General features: G+C 40.0%; 1 protein-coding gene across 19 annotated transcripts in view; it reads left to right on the forward strand.

Moving 5' to 3' along the window:
• Positions 1 to 1,732: 1,732 nt before the first annotated feature.
• Positions 1,733 to 14,495, forward strand: part of LOC127433921 (phosphatidylinositol-binding clathrin assembly protein-like) — a 58,619-nt gene continuing 45,856 nt past the window's right edge. For 3 of the 19 annotated variants that reach the window (XM_051686279.1, XM_051686282.1, XM_051686283.1), the window contains exons 1-2: positions 1,737 to 1,959; positions 2,088 to 2,340. In XM_051686279.1, the coding sequence (XP_051542239.1) occupies positions 2,211 to 2,340 (130 nt within the window). In that variant the 5' untranslated portion in view covers positions 1,737 to 1,959; positions 2,088 to 2,210. Of the gene's footprint in view, positions 1,960 to 2,087; positions 2,341 to 14,495 lie in introns of all 19 variants that reach the window. The other 16 variants (XM_051686288.1, XM_051686291.1, XM_051686292.1 and 13 more) reach the window with 9 other exon arrangements.

Consider the following 14,495-nt stretch of genomic DNA (forward strand, 5'->3'; position numbering starts at 1 on the left):
TAACAACTGGAGTCATATGGATTACTTTTATGTTTCCTTTATGTGATTTTTAGAGCTACAAAGGTCTGATCACCATTCACTTGCATTGTATGGACACACAGAGCTGAAATATTCTTCTAAAAATCTTCTAAAAAGTTTGTGTTCCGCAGGAGAAAGAAAGTCATACACACCTGAGATGGTATGAGCGTGAATAAACCCTTTAATGTATATGCATATTGAGTGATGTGAGCACCCCAGCATTTCCATACTGGTGAATCTCATGACATGGAAGAGTTGTACAAGAATTTCAAAGAACTTCTTTATTTATCACTTTCGTTATGATATGATTATAGTGCAGTTAAAGGTGCTGTAAGTGATTTTAGCCATTCTGTAACCTCCACGATACTGAGCCGTGGAATTGGACATTCATTCCAAAACCCAGCCCTCCAAAGATAGCGTTGAGACCATGACTGTCAACCAACAATAGAGCACCATTTGCCTTTCTCAATGTTGTGAAACACAAAAGTTGTTTAATAGCACCCTCAGATAACAACTGTTATGAATCTGAATATGGCATTAAACCTGAGTGATCCACTTTATAGGTGCACTCAGTAATTTTTTTAATATGTCATCTTGGACTTAAATGGACACCTAGTGGCTTGGATGCAGCATTGTTCAAATGCAATAGTTTTCAGTTATCGATGACATTGTAGAAATTCGCAATTCACAGTCAACCCAGGCCCGGCTCCACAGGGGGGGCCTGGCCCACCCAATCATGAACTTGGCCCACCTTGAGAACTACACCTACACCCACCCCTCCAACTGTTCGGCCCACCCAGTGGGTCCTATGGCCCACCTTACATTAAAGCTGGAACCAGGCCAGAGTCAACCTGGATTAATTTAATCCCTGAGTGAAAGTCTATAACAGGGTGGTTACTGAAATTACGCGAGTAGTGTTTGATTCTAAAATGGCAGCCCCAATGATGAGACCCTCTCCATGTAGATTAAAACAGCATTTATGAGGTGACTGGGGTCTTCATTTCATGTGAGTGCTTATGATTTTATACGTGTTTCAAAATTACAGTTCATTTATTTTGAAGTAAAACTTTTTAAATGAGGAAAAAATAACTGAGTGCACCTTTAACTACTTCCCTATGAGAACATGGAAAATGACTGACAGGCAGAAAGCACATTAAAGTCTTCTTGTTGGCTGATCAAAGAATGTGTCTGCAGCACGCGGTCAGATTTTTGTTTGTTGTTTACACAGTCTAGTGCTGTAAGAGAGACTTGTGAGATATCTCACGACACTTATTTCAGTAATATCGTTTATGGAGAAGGAACATTTTCTGCATACCATTCTATAAAAAAAAAACTGCTTACAGCACCTTTAAACTTCCTTGTACTTCATTTCATATTGTATGTATAAGTATTATTTGTTGCATCTAAAAACTACAAAAGAACTACAAATTTGATTCCATGTGTCCTGTACTGCTTAACGACGCATATCTGATTACGGTTGTAAAAATAATTTCACACGGTGTGAAACATGTCAAACCATGAATGTTATTGGACCAATTTTGTCACGTGAATTGTCACCCGCCTCAATAGCGGAACTAGTAGCTCTGAAGACGCCATTTTGGATCAGAAGCCAAATCAAACGTTCGCTTTCTGCATAATAGAAAGTTCCGTGCTTGCGGATTTGAGCCAAAATGGCGTCGCTTTATACCGACCGTACAGCATCCATAAAATAAACCTTGGGAGGATCCTCTGAATAGAGGAAACAGACCCGCCATTTTCTTACGAGCCTCCTGTCCTTTTAAACCCAGCAGGGGGAGGCGAGATCCGAGAGGAGAGCCACTAAGAAGGAAAAAGGGGCGAGTTAGAAGAGAGAGAGAGAGAGAGAGAGAGAGAGAGAAAGCGTGTGACAGAGGGGCTGAGCGAGAGAGAGAGGACGTTTTTGAATAGAAGAGGAAACGTTTGGTATGTATATGCATGAATATACACAGCAAACTTCATGTGGAGTCTTTAAAGCGGTGGATGCCACCAATATCTAATCGCGTCTTCCCTGTCATCTCATTTCTTTTCTCTCTGTCCCTTTCTTTCCACAGTCAGCTGGCGAAACTGCACATCTCAGGGACTACCAGCATTGCTGTTGGATTTAACATCCCGATTCGACTTTCCCCCCTTATTTTTTGTTTTCCCCCTTTTTATATTTGTTCAAACCTGCGACGATGTCTGGACAGAGCATAACGGACAGGATAACGGCAGCGCAACACAGTGTTACCGGTTCCGCGGTGTCCAAAACGGTGTGCAAGGCGACCACGCACGAGATCATGGGGCCAAAGAAGAAACATTTGGATTGTAAGTGTCACGGGATTTGTTACAATAATGTCGCGATCAGAAAGTAATGTCAGTCACCCTGGGAACGAGAGGTTCGGGGCTCGAGGCCTGCAAAAGAAGCTTCACTTTAAATTCCTGCTTGTGTTATTTAACCAGCCCAAAGCTTACTTACTGTTTCCTCCAGCGACCTTTACATTTAATGTTGAACCTGTGACTAATGATCATTTGTGTCTTCTTGGCATGAGTTTTGAGATAGCAGCACGTTGGATTACAGTGCAGTTACTCATAATTATCAAATGAGCCCATCTTCTGTCTAATTAGGACACGTGTGGTTAGAGGGTGCACGTTGAGTGTATCCTATCAGAAATCTTATAGAATTCTAGATGAATAAATTGATCAGTTCTGATCAATTCTGTCATCGTTTACTCACAATCATGTTGTTCCAAACCTGTGACTTTCTGTTGTCTGTGTAACACACAAGGGGAAATTTTAAAGAATGTTCATGTTGCTATATTTTCCTTAAAATGAAAGTGAATGGTGACTGAGGCTACGTCCACAATAATCCGGCTAAATTTGAAAGTGGCGTTTATGTTTTCGAAACGCTCTCTGTCGACACTGCCGTTTTAAAACTTTTTATTTCTGACATTGCTTGTCCACATTGAAATGGCTAAAAACGCTTAAACCCCCTTACTGCGCATGCTAAATAAATCTTAACATTATTATTATCATGTCATGAGTTTTTATTTTATTGTATTTTTTTATCCCCAGTTTGGAATGCCCAATTCCCACTACTTAGTAGGTCCTCGTGGTGGCGCGGTTACTCACCTCAATCCAGGTGGTGTGGGACAAGTCTTAGTTGCCTCCGCTTCTGAGACCGTCAATCCACGCATCTTGTCACGTGGCTCATTGTGCATGACACCGCGGAGACTCTCAGCATGTGGAGGCTCATGCTACTCTCCGCGATCCATGCACAACTTACCACGCGCCCCATTGAGAGCAAGAACCACTCATCGCGACCACGAGGAGGTTACCCCATGTGACTCTACCCACCCTAACAATGGGCCAATTTGGTTGCTTAAGAGATGTGGATGGAGTCACTCAGCACACCCTGGATTCTAACTCGTGACTCCAGGGGTGCTAGTCAGCATCAATACTCGCTGAGTTACCCAGGCCCCATGCAAAATAAATCTTAAGAAGCGTGGCCCTGCGTCATTTGCATGTACGGTCTGAAACGCAATTGCACTCGTGTTTTGCCGCTGGACAGCAGTTCCAGTAAACTTCTCGTCACCTTTTCAGGAATGCAATGTGCAGGTGGTACAAAGTAACATTTGTCTTTAACAACTCTACCAAAGTGGATAGCAAGCACAACAATGCTGCTACAACATGGCCATGAGTGTGTCACATGACAACAAATCTGTCAGCGTTTTTTGAATATCTCCATTTTCCCAACCACACTACAGCGCCAAGACAGCATTTTCAAATGTATCCACTTTGGAGAGCGTTTTTGGAAAAGCTTAGTTTTCGCTAGACAAAAACGCTGTCTCAGTGTGGACAGAAGGCCAAAATGTAGCGATATTAATGCATTTTTTTTAAACGAAAACGTGAGTGTGGACATGGCCTGAGGCTGTCAGTCCCAACGTTCTGCCTAATGTCTCCTTTTGTTTAACACGGAAGAAGTCGTACAGGTTTGGAGCAACTGGAGGGTGAGTAAATAATTATATAAATTTCATTTTTGGTTCAACTATCTCTGTAAGGGATGAAACTAAAGATGGCTAGAACTTAGTAATGTAAGTTTCATATATTGTGGCAGGTGTGTATAGAGGAGGACAGTGTTGTGATTGACTCCATCCTAGCATTAACTGAACTTTTGAGACTAAGCTGTCCAGTTAACTTTTAACTTTATGATTTCATCTTAAAAAGACTTGTTATAAATATGGGGAAATCCGGTGGTCAGTTGTCAGGTTGTCTTCTGCAAGTGAGATGTTGTCAGTGTCCCACAGGTATTGGTGCTGACAGTTCTCACAGAACCTGATGCCTTTCTTACACTTCTCAGGAAGAACACTGGCCTCTTTTAGAACCCATCTTGACCTTATTAGGCCTCAAAGAATAACAAGTGTGAATGTTTGTGTCTGTGTTAGCGAGATAATGGAGTCTTTATCTCGATTTGCATGACAACCAGTATCTGGCAATGAATCAACTTAATTTGATATTTGGTTGTCAGGTTTGTAAAATAATTTTTCTAGTAAAATATTTTTTGGTATCTTTATTTCTTTGTAAATGTGTTGCATTCACATTTAGATTAATTTGTGTGTGTGTCAGCACAGTAGATGTGGCACCATCGTTTGAGTCAAATCAAGAAGGCTCTACCACATCAAGACCCTTTCACCCCATTGTGCTTGTTTGCATATAGCCTTTTGCATTAGCTCCCACCCTACTATACTAATAACCTTTGGAGAAGCTATTTTTAGCTGGGTCTTGACAATACAGAATGGCATGTGTGCTGACAGACAGTTTTAAAGGACTGGAGACAAGTTCTGAAGACCTAATTGCCTTCCTCTCTCAAAAGTATCTTCTCGTGAGTTTGTGAGAATAAGAAGTCTAAAAGCAAAAAGAATATGTGTTAACTGTAGTATAGAGTTTTTAGTGCCCATCTGAGCATTCTAGACTTTAATTCAGTTTAGTCTGGGACCCTCAGGTCTTTCTATAAGGTGTTACAAGGTCTTGTAAGTATTTCAGCACAGAGGTGCGTTCTGTGCCTGGAGTTTCCTTCGGGACAGAAATAGCAGCGTGTCTCACTCTCCTTCTGTTCGATTTGAACATTAGATATGCCCCTTTGATTTGGGCCGGGTTTCCAGGGAAGGGAGAACATTCTTCTTGAACTACCCTTATTCTTGAAACAACCAGCTGTGTGAAAAAATGTCCAGCAATTGTTTTCATTTTTCTTTGTTTTAGGTTTGGATAGCATTTTTTAGTAAAAAAAACAAGAACATTGCTGATAATGTCATTTAATCCTTTGTACTTGAACACTGATCTGAAAGTAGCTAAGGAGAGACTATGTTTTGCTATTTATTGATTAAAACGTGTAGTTCACCCAAAATGAGAAGTATGTCATCATTTACCTATCCTCATGTTGTTCAAACCCATCTTCTGGAGAATGTAAGCCTCAGTTACATCTTTTTTTTTTTACAGTATACAATGAAAGTGAAACGGTACCGAGGCTAACATTTTGCTTTACATCTCATTTCGTGTTCAACGGAATAAAAAAAGTCATATGGGTTTGAGACAACATGAGGGGTGAGTAAACGATGAATTTTGTTTTGGGGGGAATGAACCCTTAAACAGAATTTTTTTTTTTAAACAAACTGTTTAAGGGTTCATTCCCCCCAAAACAAGATTCATCGTTTACTCACCCCTCATGTTGTCTCAAACCCATATGACTTTTTTTATTCCGTTGAACACGAAATGAGATGTAAAGAAAAATGTTAGCCTCGGTACCGTTTCACTTTCATTGTATACTGTAAAAAACAAAGATGTATTTCCACCTCATTTTCTTTTTGCTTTGAAGTCTTCAGAAGCAAGAAGCAATCACACCATTCTAAGCCTTGTAATCGACTCTGCAGCTTATTTATGGATACTGACCAAACCGATTTAAGAATATGTTGTAATCTAGAGGGTTAGATCAGAGACTATTTAGCAGAGACGGGACACAGCTATTAAAATGAATGGGAGAAATTGGAACGCCCAACGGTCATCGGATGTAGAAAGGAAGTCCCGCCTTTCAGGTAAATGAGCCAATCACCTTTTAGATACAGACATTGCCTGTCAATCAACTCGAGAACGTGTATTAGATGTACAAACTGGGAAAATAGCATTTCTTTTAGCATAATCTGCTGTAATCAGATTTTACTGCTGATTTGAAATATGTTCTTTGATTGTAATCTCGACCAACCATTTTTGAGATTTCGGTGTTCCCCCATTCATGTAGATTGGAGCTGCATTTTCTTGACTGGAAATAGCTTCCCAAGAGCATTCCAAAGATGGCCGCCAGTGGACTGACTTTGGTTAGATCACCCATTGTGGATCGACAGGTGCCTTATACATCGTTATATTTCCATATATGGGTATCTGATTCTGATCAACTGACACTGACATCTATAATTCTGTCAGGCTTAAGTTTAAATTGCATGTTAAAAAAGTAACAAGGAAGGAAACACCGAGCAATGTACTTCTCAAGTTTACTAAATGAAATAAAGATGATTATGTTATTGTTTACATACAAAAAAATGGACCTAGATATAAAATGGGACCTTCTAGGTTCTGCAGTTGGCGTAATTGGGATTTTCTAGGTGTGTACAATCTGTGAATGTTGTTAGTTTGGATTTAAGATTTTACAGACTCTGTTGTTGTGTCTAAGTCCTAAATCATGGCTCTTGGATATAAATATGGGGAGTACACATCATGTCATTTGAGAATGTTTTTTGTAAGTTATCTTGTTATCTTTGCATAACACCAGTGGATTTAGCATAACAGAGTGGAACTACTGATTAGCTGTCTGGTCTAATGAAAGGTTATCACAGTACAAATATCAACACCAGACCTTCCATTGTTGTATTTCCATGACTTGTTGGCAGGCCTTCCGTTCCCCCTGTGCTATGTAAGCATGTTCTGTGAGATCAAAGCTTATTCTGGACGCTTATTCATATAAGTCAGTTCTGCAATATGGTAGACACTTCCTAGAATCTGCCAAGACCAAATGGCACACACACTTTATCTTTATGGTTATGAGACATACAGCCCCTCCTAGTTACTAAGCAAACTTTGCGGTGGCTTAATTGATTTAAAAGTAATTATGCATCTTGCATTGGGTAGCTGTATATCAAACATCTCAACTCCATGCTTTTGTGCCCTGCTTAGATAATGTGTTCATACATCACTTGGGGTGTCTGAAGTTAATACCCATTAATATTGGAAAAGACTGGAACTAGGAATGGGTCAGGATGGTTAACTAGTTTAGCGGTTTTAGATGGTGAATAGCGCAGTTAGACAATTTGCACAGTATAGCCCTTTCTAAGAAGTTGTGTCTTTAAATTGATCTCTCTAAAAGCTCCACCACAACAGCCAATCACTTGTATAAACACCCCTTAACAAATATGTTCAATAGGGATCAGTTAAACCCAAAACACCTTGTACAGGGCTTTCTTCAGACCGATTAGTCATTTGTTGAAATTGTTGATTAAAATGCTCTCCTCTTCATTGCTGTTCCTGCTGTAGTATATGTACACGCTCAAGTCCCAGTTTGTAGGTTGCAGGCACAAAAATAACAGTCTGAACCAGCCCAGCGCCTCTGTGTTGTGTCTGTGTGCAAATGTAGGTTATTGGGTGGGAAAGCAGGTGGAGCATGTCATCATGTGGAGTGTTGAGCATATTGGGTACCTTCGAGCTTTCTCTTCCCATCAGCCTGTCCAATACTTCTGTGTATTGTGGTTACAACACCCATAAAATGTCATATGCTGCAACAAAGTGACCCCTCTGCACTGTTTTATGGCATCGGATCACTTTGGCAGAGATCTGGTGCAAGTAAAGCGAGTGGCTGTTGAGTTGTGTGTGCATCTGTACCTGGGTAGGAATGCAGTATTTTAGCATGTGACCTGAAAGGCATCAAATGACAGTAACCCAGAAAGTGTGCTGACTGTCTCGCTGCATCAGAATACCCATACATATAGTATGCCAATAGAGTAGTATGTCTGAATCCTCAGTATTCATAAAACAGTTTGCGAGAAATACCCTGATGACCTACTATTTCTGGCACGATTCTGAAGTGCAGCTCGACAGGACAGGTTATGATCCCTTAATCCTTTGGGAGCTGAGGAGATGTCATGTTTAAAATGCTGGATTTTAAAAAACGGTGGAGAACCACAAGACGGACGGCTCTTTTCAACGGTAAGTGATATATACTAACTGAGAACTTTATTAGGAATACCTGTACACCTACTTATTTATGCGATTATCTAATCAGACAATTGTGTGGCAGCAGTGCATAAAATCAGGCAGATATGGGTCAGGAGCTTCAGTTAATGTTCACATCAACCATCAGAATGGGGAAAAATGTGATCTCCATGATTTCAACTATGTCATGATTATTGGTGCCAGATGGGCTGGTTTGAGTATTTCTGTAACTGCTGATCTCCTGGGATTTTCATGCACAACAGTCTATAGAGTTTACTCAGAATGGTGTCAAAAACTAAAAACATTCAGTGAGTGGCAGTTCTGCAGATGGAAACACCTTGTTGATGAGAGCAGTCAAAGGAGAATGGCCAGACTGGTTCGAACTGACAGAAAGGCTACAGTAACTCAGAAGACCACTCTGTACAATTGTGTTGAGCAGAAAAGCATCTCAGAATGCACATGTCGAACCTTGAAGGGGATGGGCTACAACAGCAGAAGACCACGTCGGGCATTTTATTAGGACCATAGTATTCTTAATAAAGTGCTCAGTGAGTGTATATACCAAGAAAGTTGTTCCTTGTGTTTATATAGTACTCGTTTAACAAAACCAGATACGATTATTTTTGCGGTTGTTGTTGTTATTAGGTCTTATATTTGGGTCACAAGTCAATACGCACGTCCCTGGGTGAAGTTTTTCTGGAATCTATGCATACTACTCGCATGCATACCTAAAGAGCGTGTGTCCTTCATCAAATGAGAAGTGCGTCCTTTTTCAAAAAGAGTGCATACTCTGACATTACTTCGGGCATGCTGTGTGTGAATGGAGATCAGTAGAGCTTTTAATTTATGTGGGTCTTATTCACTGTGTTAGGCTTGTGCCATGTGCTCTCTTTTTTCACTAAAGGGTTTTACTTGACTTTCGTCGCTTTCCGTTTCCTAAATTATTGACCGTATACCATTAGTTAAGTGCCTCTTTACCTCACAGATTTTAGGTGATCAAATATTACGCAACCCATCGCACCAACCCAAAAATGCAGGGAGGGGGAGGTTAGGATGGCCTTCTTGCAGCTTTTTGAGTGATGATACAGAAATTTAGGGCATAAACCAGAGGGGTGCATTCAGTAAGGGCCTAAACTCACCAGGCATCTCAAAGCTGTTGTAGGATCTGTTTTGCATTTTGCAGTTTTTTTTTGCACTGTTCTAACTTATCTAACTGCGGAGTTGTCCAGTTCTAAATCAGCATTCCTTCTCCCAGACACCTCCCAAACTTAGCGGGCGAGACTGCAAATTGTCTTTGTGTCCTGGATGAACCCAGTGGACCAGCTGAAGAAGCTTCCTGCATTCTTGTAGATCGCCAACTATTCGTAATGTAAACGGCCAACAGGAAGTTATTCCGTAAATCAGAGAAATGTCGGGAACTGATTAAATGGGAGATTCTTACAGATAGCAGAGCACAGTTGCTCTTCCATCAAGAGCAGTCCAGATCAGGGGAAATTCATGAGTCAAAAGTCCTCAAGTCTAATCAAGTTTGTTCTCACAACAAACATGCTACATAATTTCAAACGTCACTGTGTCTAAATTTGGAAAAGTCCAGTGGAGAATCAGTCCAAGTGATTCAGATTTTCTGTTTATTGTCCTGGTAGCTAGTTGGCTGGTACAGATTGTAATAGTGCATTGAAATAGAGATCATAAAATGATGTCGACATTGCTTGTTATCAGATGTTTTGTGTTCTCTTCTCTATTGTCATTTTACCTATTAAGTCATCTTGTGACCTTAACCATTCACAAAAAAATAAATAATAAAAAATAAAATCTTGTTGCACTTTAATCTGTCTTCAGTACTACTATTCTGATGCTAGTGAAACTTTGTAATACAGCACTTTTCGTACCACTGTCTCCTTAAGATGATTTGCTTATAATGTATTCCTCTTTTGTAAGTCGCTTTGGATAAAAGCATCTGCCAAATGAATAAATGTAAAAGATATGTGTTTGCTTCAGCATAACTCCTTTAAAGTTATTTTCTTACAATGTCCTAATCAGGCTCTACAAAGCAATAGCCTAAGTGATGAAACCCATTTCTTCCATTTCGATTTTTTTGTCCTGACCAAATACACAATGTCCTGAGCTACATTATATTATCATATACATTAATTATCATTGGTCTAAAATCCTGCTGTTATTAACTGTTAACAACTAATTGTCTGTTTCACGTTCATCATTGACAGAAAAAAAACTGCTTGTGGCATCATGTCTGGTTATGACACTGCTAAGGGTCATAGGCATATAGTTTTTTTGTTTTTGTCTGGTTAATGACAACCGTTGAAACTATTGATAAGTGTGTGTCCATCAACAGTATTTAAAATTTGCCATGTTTGGTCTAGCATTTTTTATCAACTGTAGTCAAGGCCCTGTGTGCCTTCAGCAGCTGTTGTACTTTACATTTTTGTGAATATTTTCTGTTTTTTTTATGGTAGTTCACAGCAGAGCATGTGAGCGGAGCATAGTGGGAGTGGAGCGATTGCGTTTCATGAGACTGCGCTCAGCCCCACTCGGGCCACTCACAAGGCGCTCACTTTCCGTTCCAAACAGAATGCGCAACATTTCGTGTGTGGCCACATTAATGTGTATGTGCTTCTACACTGACAAATATTTGGTGTTGGCAGCTGTATTAGGTCCAAGATTTTAAACAGAGTGGATTATCAGAGACGAGGAAGCGTTTAAACTCAGTGTGATTCGCAAGCTGATGGTGAATGGGGCCGATTTCAACAACAGACTACTGTGAGGTGAGAGCACAGAGGCGGTTTAAAACACAGATTAGTTTCCCGGAAATACAGCTGTAAAGTTAAATACATTTTTCATCCTTTCATTCTCAATCACCTTTTTGCCTATGTATTTTTAATCACTTTCTACTCTTAATTAATCTACAAACAAATGGAGAAAAACGAAAAGTTTATCCAGTCAGAATTTATTCCTTTATGCTTACAAGCGAAGCGTAACAACTGTTTCGCAAATCACATACCCGAAGCAGCACGTGAGTCTGAGCTCCACCCCCTCAGGCCTTCAGAATTTCCACAGAATCCCTCAACAGAGCAAATGAATGGGCAACTAAAGTCAGACTGTCAGATTCATCAGCCAATCAGATTGATTTATTTGTTGTTGGTGGGTGTAATCTTTAGGATATGTCCCAGTCGAGGCCTTCTAGCTGGCCTTGAGTGATGCAATCACGCTTTAAGTGATGTCATTTGAAAGCGGAGAGCGTGAGATCTTGCTGACGAGTCGTCTGTCATTACTGCCGCTATCGTGGGTTTAAAAACATGAGATGTTCTGCATGGCCGTGTGACTGCTTAATTTATTAATCAGGAAAGAAGGGCTGATTTTCACTTCAAGTAAATTGGTAAGTGCTTTTTGCATTGTTATAGCAACATCAGGAGTTTTCTAAGTGTAAATTAGGCTGCTTGAGCATTCAGTGTCGGATCAAGTTTTGAAAAGTAGTGCTGCGTCCATTCAACTTGGAAAGTCGGATTTTACAACTTCCTACTAGGAAAAGTGCAATGGAATGCATCTTTAAGTCAGAATTACAACTTGTAGGCTTGTGCAGAAATTCTCAACTCCGATTTCGCCAAGGTGCAGGGGCATGATGCCACACAAGCATGTCGACACTCAGGGAGATTTACAAAGTAAGTGATAAACATTCACTTTATTAAGTAATATTGATAAATGAGTTTGTTTCCATATTACATTATATTAAAGCTTGTTTAACAAATGCCTGCAGAAACAGGTGTATAAAACATTATAATCTCTTTTGATAATCATACACCTGAAGCACAAATGCTAGCGCTGCATCATTGTTTATCAGTCAAACCCCTGCTAAGCAAACAGGAGCATTGCAGTTTTGTTTCCTTAAACGTCATCTTCCGAATATCAGGGAATGGAATGCATTCAGAAATATCAAGTAGGAATATCCCACATCCAACTTAAATGGAACGCAGCATAACCGTGTACCCTGACGCAACAAAATTTATTGCAAGCAACATTTAATTCGCAAATATTATTAGATAGATTTTTCCAGGTATTATAGACCTTCTAGGTAGATTCATATGAGAAATTATGATTTTTGAATGTCTGTTCGGGAGATGTTCATTTCACAAAACAGTCATGCTGCAGTTAAAATTAGGCTTGCTTGAGCATTAAGTGTCGTTTCAAGTTCTGGCTTTCGTGCGTGGATGTGTTTTTAAAATGTCAATTGGTATTATTAGTTAGCTGTGACATAATGTATGACATAATGTCTTATTCATTGTGAAACTGTGTTTTCTTAATGGCATGAATCACACTGAAGGCCTGGACTTTTAATGCACGGCACGTCACTGCTCGGCATGGGAACTCATAGTCAGCAAAAAGTCCCATGATTAGCATGGGATTAAAATAAATGAGAAGCTCTGGTAATTAGGCTGTTACATTACCCCACGTCCCCATATAAAATAACCACGTCCAAATAGGGCAGAGAGAACAAGGCTATTTGTTACGCTAAGTAGCCTACATTTAAGGTATTGTTTGTGTAGTTGTTATTTGCGCCATGAAATATTAGGTCGTATGCCAATATGAAGAGGGATTTTTTTTTTTTTGTACCTGATGCAAAAAAAATAAACAATGTTGACTGATTATGCCTAATTTCTTGTAGGGATGCACCGTTACCACTTTTTCTCTTCCGATTCCGATATCGGAAATCTCAGTATCGGCCAATACCGATCTCGATCCGATATCGGCTCACTTTTCATTCACACAGTTATTTTTTTGGAACCCATTCAACATAAATATTACTATAATTTGTAAACAAATAATAATAATAATAATAATATATTATTATAATAGTAATATATAGTAATATCTCAATCATGCACCTTTAACTTTTAAACCCTCACGCTTTTATTTTGACATTCTGAACTCTCCAGGAAGTCCTGTAGGTGTCTGTTTGTAGGCAAGTTCACAGTAGTTTAATTAGCTTCTTATTCAAATTCTGGTAAAAGAGCACCTCCAGTGCAATTCTAAATGCATATTATAAGTGAACCGAACTATTGAGTATCTATATCTGAGATGTTGTTCGTGAGTAGAGCTCAAATATTGTGCACCGCGTGAAGGCTAAAAATAGCTGCGAGTGTGTGTGTAAACAGAGCAGCGGCATTCACTGACACGCTGGAGCTGCGCATGCATTTTATATATTTACTTATTAAACAGCCTTTTGTGATTCACAGAGCTATTGGACATCTTCAAGTGGCTTTGAATAAAATGTACGAGTCATATGAACTGCTTTAATGGTGGTGTTATGGTTCTTTTATGTCATTTTTTTGAGCTTGACAGTAACAAACATGACTAACACACTGTATCGGATTTGGATTGGGCTCGTCGGACCGATACCCGATCCGTCTAAAAGCTGCAGTATCGGAGCCGATACTGATCCAGGTATCGGATCAGTGCATCCCTAATTTCTTTCTCGTTTCATGCCACTCCACTCCAACATCGCTCTCGGTCATGAGCGCTCCTGACTTTTGAACTTGAGCGTTGGAGTTGAGCGATCACACACGAGCGAATATTTAAGCAGAGCGACAACTCTCTCCACTCCGCTCACATGCTCACAGCAATTGTAATTTTTCTGGCAACTCCAGGTTTCCCTGATTTCTATGCAGCTGTCTCCTTCACTCTCCCTCCTTCTCTCTCTCTCGCTCTCTCTCTCTCTCACTTCCTCTGCATTCTCTGGATTGTAGAATGTTGTGAAGTCAGCCTGCATTCCAGCTCAGATATGTTCTCCTTCCTCTGGCTAGTGATCTTTGTGAATGCACTCTGTTGATGTGGCATTTTTTTGCTATGGTTGTTGCTTTTGGACACATGTTAACCACATGTTTCTGTAGGGGGAGTCTTTCAGGAAGTCATTAAAATTTCTGCCTATAATATTTGAAAGCAAAAAGTGATTATTATTAGTGTTTTTTGCATTGCATTTGAGCCATATCACTGGTCTTTCACTATCCATTCAGATTAGGCTGCAGGTACACTCGACTCTTTGATGAATGTGTTTAAGTGACGCAGAGCAGGCTGCTGTCTTCTATGTTTCGGCGAGTTAAAGCCTCAGAATCAGGGGAGCAATCATTCACTTTATAGTTTCCTGTCCTCAGCCCTTACAAATGGCTCTGCCTGAAGCAGAACGGAGCCATGATGGAGAAAAATGCTCCTGTCTGCCT

This window comes from Myxocyprinus asiaticus, chromosome 43, assembly GCF_019703515.2.
Source record: "Myxocyprinus asiaticus isolate MX2 ecotype Aquarium Trade chromosome 43, UBuf_Myxa_2, whole genome shotgun sequence".
Lineage (NCBI taxonomy): Eukaryota > Metazoa > Chordata > Actinopteri > Cypriniformes > Catostomidae > Myxocyprinus > Myxocyprinus asiaticus.